The sequence below is a fragment of the Cyprinus carpio genome, chromosome A20 (genome assembly GCF_018340385.1).
Source record: "Cyprinus carpio isolate SPL01 chromosome A20, ASM1834038v1, whole genome shotgun sequence".
In the NCBI taxonomy this organism is placed as follows: Eukaryota; Metazoa; Chordata; class Actinopteri; order Cypriniformes; family Cyprinidae; genus Cyprinus; species Cyprinus carpio.
Genome location: NC_056591.1, coordinates 25,193,377 through 25,203,792, shown reverse-complemented (window position 1 = coordinate 25,203,792; position 10,416 = coordinate 25,193,377). Strand labels below are relative to the sequence as shown.

The window sequence follows — 10,416 nt, the reverse complement described above, 5'->3', positions numbered from 1 at the left end:
GAGACAATCCAGAGGAAATAAGTATGAATATATATATATATATATATATATATATATACACAAAAACTACGCTAGTTGTATGTTGGTGGATATTTGCACTAACTTTGTTAGAGTAATGAAGTAATCTACTTATAGCTATGGTCCTGTTGGAAGACCCACAGTAAAAATGTTTATATCTGCAGGAACTATAATAAATGTTTATAAATGTAGATCTAGATGAACAAAAAAGCACCATGGTACTATGGGTTACCAGTGTTGGGCTCGTTACTCAAAAAATGAAATGTATTACTCGTTGCTAGTTACTCCTTTTAAAAATAATATTATTTACATCCCCTGAACGGAAGCTTTTTCATATTCCAAGCTTGCCTCACTGGTCTTCACTGGCACTGACTTCATGTGTCTGGGAATCGTGAAAATTACGAAGATGAATCTAGGAATTGTTGATTTCAAATCAGTAGGAGTTGAGGCATCAAAAGTAACAAGCTGTTTTATGGATGGTAACTAATATTATTACTGAAATCTTATTAGTTACACTACTAGTTACTACAAAAAGTAATAACACTGGTTTTTACTGTCTCTCTGACACTCACAGCATTCATACTTTTATCTGTGGTTACTATGATTTTACAACAAATTAACTGTTTTCTGCCTTTTGACTTGAAGGCACAATTAAATAAAACTAAGTTTACGCCTTAATTTTAGGTTTTTAGTCAGATTATTTTAATATGAAAAAATGTAAGTCATCCTGAGGTGCCCTAAAGGGCCCCGGTCCCCTGGTTGTGAATCAGTGAACTATGGCAAACTTTCCCAGTCATGATGTATTTTAAGATTCTTATTTTGCATATCCGGGCTGTGCATGAAATTGAAAATATTTTAATAGTTTGTAAGCGCAGACTGTGGAGAGTTTGAACTGCCCTCTCCGTCCCACAATGCATCGCGGCACTCGGCCTTTGAAAAACCGGCGCGGCTAATTCAAGATGGCGGAGCTCGAGCAGCTGTTAGACGAGAGTGAGTAATAAAACTAACTCCTCACTAGACCTTTAGAACTCTCTTGCCGAGCTTGTGTACAGTTTAAAGGCGCTTTATAACACGTTTTGTTCGACATAAATTTCAAGTGTTTTTCATTGTTATGAGTGGTGTTAAAATAGACGCAAAGTTACTAGCGCTTGGGCTAACGAGCTAACAGTTAGCCTTCAGAGGCTACTACTATAAATAAATATCATACCTGAAGAGGTTTTCGCCTGGCAGTCCTTCCGTTATGCTTTATTTATAACTAAAACTGATCTTAGGGTTGAAAGCAGTAGCGTGGTGGTTATAATACGGACAGAGTGTAACTTTACAGGCATTTTAATGCTCGTAACTCGATGACAGCTGCAGGGTTTTGTTGTTCTTGTCAGTGTCAGTCTGAGAGTATACTAAAATACTCAACATATAATAAATAAACACTTTCCATATGTTCACAGCACTCTTGCTATGTTAAAAATACACTCTCTATATGATGTAATACCGGTGTCTAGATTTTATCTGGTTCATCACAATACATTTAAGGGGGTTTTCTTTCTTCGCTGACACAGATATGCTTTGTTTTTATTGCATTGGGATTGCAAAGGATGTAATTCCTCCTCTGTGATGTTCGGTTGTTTCTTATTGCTGTTACATTATAATTACTACTGTTAATATTTGCAACAATGGCACTACTGCAGTGTTTGCATTTTGAACCAGAGCAGTGATAAAAGACACACTGTAATATAGTCAGTACTATAAGCAGCTTATGGTTACAAAGAGATTAATTTGTGGTTTCTGAGTGGATCAGTCTGGTTAGTTATCCAAGTAAAAAAAAAAAAATTAAATAATAATTATATATAATTATATATATATATATATATATATATATAAAATATATACATATACAAAATATACAATATAAAAATCCATATGTAATTTAAAGTTGTAATAGGAACTGCGCAAAGCATTATTATTATGGAATTAAGCTTGTTATATTATCACCTTTAGTATCTTTGTGAAATGAGGTAAATATGAACTTAATTATGACCTATGCCTTTGCCCTAGGTGTGTTGCATAATTTTAAGATTTAGACTAGTGTTGTCACGGTACCAAAATTTCAGTATTCGGTACCGATACCAGTGAAAATCCACGGTTCTCGGTACCAAAGCAAAACACAAAAAAAATATAAAAAAAAAAAAAAAAAAAAAAAAAAAACTTATATCACTAAAAATAAAAGTCAAGTCAAGTCACCTTTATTTATATAGCGCTTTAAACAAAAAAGATTGCGTCAAAGCAACTGAACAACAATAATTAGGAAAACAGTGTCAATAATGCAAAATGACAGTTAAAGGCAGTTCATCATTGAATTCAGTGATGTCATCATGCAGCTCAGTTCAGTTTAAATAGTATCTGTGCAATCATTTGCAATCAAGTCAACGATATCGCTGTAAAACCAATGCCATTGTTTATACTTATTTACAATTGTGTTTAAAGTTTTTCTACAAGTAATATAATTATGAAAAACAGTAAACAAGTTTCACCCAAATTTAATTTGTCTTTTATGCTTTATGCTAACTTTCACAAATTCCGTGATTGTCCATATTAAATTTGTAAGTTTCATTTTCATGACTGGATTTTGAGATTCCGTCCGCGTTTTCTGCTTCGCGGAAATCATAGCGCTGTATGCATCAAGAACCGGGTTGACTGGGTACTCGGTACCACCGGTACTTAAAGAAACCTGGTACCATGACATTTTCATTTTTTTAGTACCGACTTGGTACCGAAGCACCGGGTCTTTTGACAACACTAATTTAGACGCTTAATCATACTTTACTTTTGAAAATGTTATGTTTTGATATATATATATATATATATATATATATATATATATATATATATATATATATATATATATATATATATCTATATCTATATCTATATGTATATATATATATATATATATATATATATATATATATATATATATATATATGTGTGTGTATCAAAGTAGCCCGTTGTTCATCAGTTGTTCTTTTGTCTCCAGGCTCTTCAGCTAAAGCCCTTGTCAGTTTAAGAGGTAGGTCAGTCTACTGTTTGTGACACCCACAACTGTTGCACTGTACATTGTCACAAAATGCTGAGTCTTTACATACTGCACTGTTGTTTTCTACAGAAGGAAGTTTGTCTAATTCTCTAAATGAAAAGAACAATTTACCAAAATCTCAGACCACCAGAGGACGGAGCGGTTACGTTTCTGTGGAAACGGTAAATTGTTATTATTGCTTCATACTTGTACTGTTTGCTGCAATTCCAGGTTGGCTTGCAATAGACCGTACCGCCATATTTAATTTTTGACGGGGATGAAAACAAAGCTGTAAGGGTACAGTACAGTGAGTACAATGTATTAAATGGATTGTACTGTTGTTTAAAAACATAGCGATTGTTCAAGTGATTAAATGTCTTACACACACACACACACACACAAAAAAAAAACTCCATAAAACAGAATGTAATTTATGAGTTGTTAAAATTATGTGATCTAGGACCCTTAAACAGCATTTGTCATTGTAAAGATGGTTTAACCATCAGAGCTTCCTTTTCCTATGCCTTAAATTCAATATGGTGCCTAACCTGACTAAGGTCTATGGTAGTAGTTTTGTCTCTGAATGTTTACAGTTCCTAAATGTCTCCTGTCTGCTTTGCCCTTCAGCCAACAAGGAGCTCAAAGAGGAGTCGACTGTCGTGTGAGGATGAGGAGCGGCCGCTCGCCTCCAGATCTCCCAGGAGGAGCCAGAGGGTCACCACAGTGCCTCAGGTGTGGGAGTTGTCCGAAGGATAGATTAATCTTTTGACATAAATATAATTGGTTTTGCAATATCTGAATGTTTGCCATTGCAGAAACTTACAAATGTCACAACACCAGACAAAAGGGCTTCACAGAAAATTGGACTGAGACTAAGAAACTTGCTCAAACTTCCCAAAGCACACAAATGGTGCATCTATGAATGGTTCTACTCAAATATTGACAGGTGTGTTCTGCAGACCTTATATTTTCAGTCACTTTGTGCAGTTTTATGCTGTTTATATTCATATTATTATATTTTAATAATTTTGAGTATTGGAAAACGAGAGTAGTGTCTGCCTTCCATAAATATAACATTGCATTTCCATTATTAATAGATCATTAATATAAATAGATCCAGTAAATGGGCTTAAATAGTCTGCTTGGCTGATTAATAAAAGTTTATTGCCCCTTGTATCAGTTCCAAAATCTTCTAATAGTCTTGTCATTTTATAATAAAAAAGTGTAATTTCAAATTTAGTGAATTCTAGGTAAATATTTTGTACATAGTATTATGTATGTGTCATTTGCTTTAAATTACATTAAGTATATATCAGCATTGTATTAGCATATTGCTAGACCGCTAATGTTTTATATATATATATATATATATATATATATATATATATAAAATTTATAAAAAAAAATTTTTTATATCTTTTCCATGTTCTTTAGGCCTTTATTTGAAGGAGACAATGACTTTTGCTTGTGTCTGAAGGAGTCTTTTCCCAATCTAAAGACCAGAAAGTTGACCAGAGTTGAATGGGGAACAATCAGAAGACTTATGGGCAAACCTCGAAGGTTAACTGTCTGATCACTTTTAACCTTACACAATAATAAATTCCCATAACATACTCATTATTTACAGTTATAATATGTATACGTATAGACTGGCACATAATAGATCGGTTAGAATGCCGATATCTTGGATTCAGATGTTTGGTCTTATGTGTCATATGTTTTTCAGATGTTCCTCAGCATTCTTCGCTGAAGAGCGAATGGCTCTGAAACAGAAGAGGCAGAAGATGCGTCTCCTGCAGCAGAGGAAAATCACAGATATGTCTCTATGCAAAGACCTGCCAGATGAGATCCCTTTGCCCTTGGTCATTGGCACCAAAGTCACAGGTGAGGATCTGATTATACACGTTTGATATCTGACACAATCAGCAGATATGTAAGGAGCAATTCAAAATAGACTTTGTTTTCAGATTGTGAGTTTAGTAAGAATGAACTTGATATTAGAGATATTGTAGTTTTCTAAGATTTTCGCTTAATGAAATGTTTTGAATGAAAATCTTTATCCTTTTATTCTTTAAACTGTAGCTCGTCTTAGGGGTGTCCATGATGGCCTGTTTACTGGTCAGATTGATGCAGTAGATACCAGTGCAGCAACGTATCGCGTGACCTTTGACAGAAATGGGCTCGGCACACACACTGTTCCTGACTACGAAGTGCTTGTAAGAAAATTGCTGTCTTGTCACAAATGGCCATTATAATTTTTGTGTTGTTTCTGTTCATAAAATGGTAAAGTGTCATTTGATTTGAATGACTAACACTGCCCAATGCTTTCTCTCCAGAGTAATGAACCTCATGAGACGATGCCCATATCTGCTTTTGCTCAGAAACAGAGGCCACCTCGTTTCCAGAACTTTCTGACCCCACCTCGGGGGTCCTATCCCGGCTCAACTCAGTCCATCTTAATGGTAAAATGAGACCGTCAAGTGTTTTTTTTTTTGAATGGGGTGGTTAACTGGCATGTCATTATCCTAATGTTTCTGAGATCTGTTCTGCTAGGATTGCAGGCAACAGAGACAAAACCACGCTAAATGCAAAGAATAAAATGCAGCAATGTGTGGTTTGTTCCAGCCACAGTTTTCTTTGGTAAACAACTGAGTATGCAATCATTTCAAGAGTCATTTAGAAACCAAACACTTGTTTAAAAAGACAAGCCTGTGTCATATTAATAATAGTGCATATTGTTGGGTCATGAATACATTTTAGTGTTTTATTTAAAGATGTTGGACTGTTTTACATTTATGACAATTTTGGGACTATGCAGGGTCACGCTTCATATTCAGTGTAAAATCTGGGTCCTAAAGCAAAACTAGTTGAGAACTACTGACATGATGTATAATAAATGTTCAGTAATAATTGCACCAAAATGTTCAGAAAAATAATCATAACCTCTTCTTGCTCTGTTCCCAGGATAATGACCCTCTGTTCAGTGAGTCCCCCTGGAGAAGTAAACTAACAGGAACTGATGGAGAGACACTGGGTGGATTTCCTGTTAAATTTCTTGTGCAAGTGGTGAGAATTGTCCTCGCTCATGTTGTCTGTTTACTTGGCATTCATTTTACACAGAATTTCAACATTTTGTTTTATTCTTCTGCTAGACACGCCTGTCCAAAATCCTCATGATTAAAAAAGAACACATAAAGCATTTGAAGGAGATGAACACAGAAGCTGAGAAGCTGGTAGGATTTAAAGTGCCTGACACCTGATATGGTGGTGTTTTTGTGCATGTTCATTTAGTAGTACACTGTAACTGTTTCCATTGTTTCCTCTGCAGAAGTCTTATTCCATGCCAATTGGGTTGGACTTGCAGAAGAGATATGCCACAACAGTCCTGGACCTGGAACAGCTTAATAAAGACCTCAACAAAGTCCTACATGAAGTACAGCAGTTTTGCTATGAGGTACAGTTTTTTCTAGACCTTCAGTTCTGGTTTTCCTCACAAAATCCTGGACATAAAACATGCATATAAATTCACTTTCACCCATGTCTCATTCACTTTCCATGGTCTTCTCTGTTCAGCTGGCTCCAGATCAGGGCATGCAGCCTGCAGATCAGCCCAGTGAGTTGCGACGGCGCTGTGAAGAAGAGTCTCAGGAAGTTGTGCGTCAGAGTAATGCATTGCCAGACGGAGAACAGCGTGTCCAGAGCCCCAGCCTCACCCAACTTGTCTCTCGTCTCACGGCACTCCTTCTACAGATCAGGGTACCACACTAAACTGTTTACTTGTGCATGTAGTTTACAAAAATATAGAATGTTTTTAAATTTTCTAAAGACAACATGCCTTATCACTATGGAAGTTTATTTTGACCATGGAATTTTTAAAAAATCAAAAAAGGTAATTGCGACTTTTTCCCCCCAGAATTTACATCTTGTAATTCATACTTTTCTTTGCCACAAAATAGAAAAAGTTATTGTGACTTTTTATCTGACAATTCTGAGTTCGTCTCACAATTCTGACATTTTTTTCCTTCTAATTTTGAGACAAATGGCCAAAATGTCCAAAGTTGCAATTACCTTTATTTTATTTTTTTGTTTCTCTGGCCGAAATAAGCATCCATACTAAAAAGCATGTACATAAAGTGCATACCAGGATCTTGTGACCTAGAACTACCATGATGAAGCTTGGTCAATACTAATTATTTAACAGTTTAGCCAAGTTGTTCATCCAGCTCTGTCAAGCACTTTCAAATGGCACAGTTTCACATGCACATGTACTTCACATTTCTCTGCTTATTTAATGCAGTGTTTGGCCGAAGGGGGAGACCTGAATTCATTTGAATTCAAATCACTCACAGACTCTCTGAACGACATAAAGAGCTCAATAGATGACTCCAACCTCAGGTAATATATATTTGCTTTCATTTCTCTTGTTTTTCCTGCATTCATATTACATAGTTTTTATTTTTCCCATTTTAAAAGTTCTAGTCGCGCTGTGGAATGAATTAATCATCTACAATACTCCCTCTTCTGCAGTTGTTTTCAGGATAATGTGGAGATCCATGTAGCACATATACAGAGCGGTCTGAGCCAGCTGGGTAACCTCCATGCTTTCTCTGCCAACAACACCAACAGAACGTGACTGAAATAAACTTGCACCCCTCCCGGGAATCCAATCTCAAATACGGACAGCAACTCACCTCTTCAGTTCACCACTTTGTTCTTTTGTGTTCATTCTGTTTGAAAGGTCAGAATGTGCGTTCAGTAACTGTACCTGCAGAAGTAGTGCTAAAATCCCCTGCCCGAAGACACAAGAGTTGTCTGAAGATGTTCAACTAGCTTGCAAAAAAAAAAGTAGAGTGTGAAGTTTTGTAGATGTAACTGTTTTACGATATTTCAGATGTTGCTCACACTCAATTTGATATTTAAGTTTCCCAATATTTTTATTATTATTGGTGGTTTCCAACTAGGGTGACACTCTTTATTGGTGCAGTCTGTTTGTTTGTTTGACTGAAACTGTTTTGTGTAATTTTATTTCCTCTGTCTCTTTCTCGAAGTGCGTAACTTTGAGTGTCCTGAGAGATGAGGTACTGTTCTGTCTGTTTTAAACTGTTCTGTATGTTTTAAATATGTACATTGTAGATAACTGTACAGTTCACTCAAACTATATCAATAAATCAATCATATATATATAGGGTAATGTGGACATTTTTTGACTTGCCAGATTTAGGTATTTTTGCAAATCATCCAATCTGTTTATACAAGTCCTATAATAGACAGCTGTGTGGAATGAAACAGTTTGTCTTGTCCTAAGAAAAAGAAATAATCAACCAAATGCCCCACCGGTGTATGTTTTAAAAGCGTTAGTTTTCTGTGGGGTTCTTTTTTAACCTGTAAGTGTATGCATGATACAAACGTTTGTAAATAAATTGATTTCTATTATCTTGATAAAGGCTCAGAGTCTGTATTTTGATGTTTTATAAAAAAAAACAAAAAATTTATTAGAAATGTAGAATGTCTCCTTTTACACCCACATTGTGTGATAATCACACATAACAATATACAATAATATTTGAAATATACAATAAATATCTGATTTTCAAACCTAAGATGTTCTTCAAAGCTTCAGATGAATTCTGTAAGTGTTAAAAAAGCTAAATAAACCCATTAAAACCAGACATGGCTTCTCTTTCCCAATCCGAGTCGGAATCTGAGAACTCGACGGCTTCGCTTGCTCTAATGGGAGAGAATGTTCCAAAACTTCCTGGCTGGACCTTTACTGGCATGTTTTGGACAGAACAGGCGATGTGTTTGGGGGATGATGAAGACATCATGAAGTTATTCTGTGATGGGAGAGGTGGAATAACAACCTTCATCTCTGGCCCAATGGTCTTGTTTGGAGGGAAGTTATCATATTCCACCAAAAACTGCTTCATTGTAGATTTAGCATGGCTTGTGTTCATAAACTGCCCGTGTCCCTTCGGATACTGCTGTGCGTAATTGCGTGGCACCACGACACTCAGGTGATCTGTTTTGATCTGGTTCTCCTCGGTTCTGCTGAACATGCATGGGATCGTGGTTGGGTTGTACACGTCACCTTTCATGGTGCAGATCTTCTCATCTGAAGAGTTGAACAGCTGTTGACTGAAGCTGTCCATCGTGGCAAAGTTCGGCAGTCTTTGTGTCTCCAGGCCAGTGTGATTCTGATGTGCTGTAAACTGGTTCATAAGGAGACCGTTGGGGATCAGGACATTTCCACTGGTCTTATTTGAAACAGGAGTTCCCACCTGGCGCCGTGACTTGGCTCGCCGGTTCTGGAACCACACCTGAATAGAAAATTAACACTGGTTTAGAAACCTGATGCCATTATCTACTACATATTCAGTTTTATGGCAAACGAGTAAACAATAAAACCACACTGGTAAGTTGTTATATGGTATAATTTAAAACAAAATATTTTATTTTTCATGTTTACATGCTCCTACAGTTTTCACTTAAGACAGGCTTCATATGGCTAATTGTAAATACATATCAAAATGTTATATATATATATATATATATATATATATATATATATTTAATATCTTTAATATTAAGCAGGTCTTTTTCGGAGGAACATTACAGACAGAAATCTCACCTGAATTCTCGACTCTGGCAAGCCGGTCAGTGCCTCAAGTTTCTCCCTTAAATAAATATCAGGGTATTTGGTGTCCAGGTAGACTTTCTCCAAGACGTCAATCTGCTGCTGCGTGAAGTTGGTGCGTTTTCTGCGGTGCGTAAAGAAGCTCGCGCTCTCTGCTCTGGAGGCGCCATTGAGGAACTTCATCCTGTCTTGAGCTGCGTAATCTGATGAGAAAATGAGTAAAAAATATTTAAGTTAGACGCATTGATTACTTAGTTCCTTTAAAATGCATTTCAAGAGAGAATACTGCGTAAACACCCACCTGTTGTGTGCATGTTAGTCCTCTTTTCCAAATCTGCTGTTGGAAACAGCTGGAACTGTTTTAAGTGTCCATTCCCAAGGTTGCCATGCACGACTGCCATTGTGACCAAATCCTACTGGTGTTCAGCTTGGAATGATCGGACTTCTCTTCGAGTGGCATTAAATATCCATTCAGCCAGCCTTCCGTCAGAGGTGATCAAAGTGAGCTGAGTGGCGGAGGACGCAGGTGTGAATATTTGACATTCGTGGCCCATTTGCATCTGTAAAAGGTTCGTGTGTGACTTTAATGGGATCTCCACCCGAATACACATGACTTGAAAAAACATGTACGTGTATTGTTGGGTTGAGATGTTTTCCTGATCAGTCGCTCAGATCAGTTTGCAGCCTTGCACTT

The 10,416-nt window shown here is 36.5% G+C and overlaps 2 protein-coding genes across 2 annotated transcripts; one reads left to right on the top strand and one right to left on the bottom strand.

Annotated features, from left to right (window-relative positions):
• Window positions 1-882: 882 nt before the first annotated feature.
• LOC109044959 (protein lin-9 homolog) lies at window positions 883-8,527 on the top strand. Its single transcript, XM_042778401.1, has 15 exons — window positions 883-1,008; window positions 3,050-3,082; window positions 3,179-3,270; window positions 3,716-3,820; window positions 3,904-4,034; window positions 4,523-4,648; window positions 4,815-4,972; window positions 5,171-5,304; window positions 5,425-5,550; window positions 6,053-6,154; window positions 6,241-6,321; window positions 6,417-6,542; window positions 6,662-6,844; window positions 7,386-7,483; window positions 7,616-8,527. Exons 1-15 carry the CDS (start codon window positions 978-980, stop codon window positions 7,719-7,721), a joined length of 1,632 nt encoding a protein of 543 aa, XP_042634335.1. The 5' UTR covers window positions 883-977; the 3' UTR covers window positions 7,722-8,527.
• A 74-nt stretch (window positions 8,528-8,601) lies between these two features.
• Window positions 8,602-10,400, bottom strand: LOC109044958 (homeobox protein Mix.1-like). The gene is made up of 3 exons (XM_042778409.1): window positions 10,024-10,400; window positions 9,717-9,925; window positions 8,602-9,405 (listed from the first exon to the last, which is right to left on the bottom strand). Exons 1-3 carry the CDS (start codon window positions 10,121-10,123, stop codon window positions 8,734-8,736), a joined length of 981 nt encoding a protein of 326 aa, XP_042634343.1. The 5' UTR covers window positions 10,124-10,400; the 3' UTR covers window positions 8,602-8,733.
• Between the last annotated feature and the right edge of the window lie 16 nt (window positions 10,401-10,416).

Bases quoted from the DNA above. Each gene is read 5' to 3' on its own strand.
- LOC109044959 (XM_042778401.1), top strand. From the start codon at position 978: ATGGCGGAGCTCGAGCAGCTGTTAGACGAGA. The intron at 4,649-4,814 runs GTTAACTGTCTG...TATGTTTTTCAG, and splicing joins CTTATGGGCAAACCTCGAAG to ATGTTCCTCAGCATTCTTCG. The intron at 5,305-5,424 runs GTAAGAAAATTG...CTTTCTCTCCAG, and splicing joins TTCCTGACTACGAAGTGCTT to AGTAATGAACCTCATGAGAC.
- LOC109044958 (XM_042778409.1), bottom strand. From the start codon at position 10,123: ATGGCAGTCGTGCATGGCAACCTTGGGAATGGACACTTAAAACAGTTC. The intron at 9,926-10,023 runs GTGGGTGTTTAC...TTTTCTCATCAG, and splicing joins GACTAACATGCACACAACAG to ATTACGCAGCTCAAGACAGG. The intron at 9,406-9,716 runs GTGAGATTTCTG...TTTTCTATTCAG, and splicing joins TGCCAGAGTCGAGAATTCAG to GTGTGGTTCCAGAACCGGCG.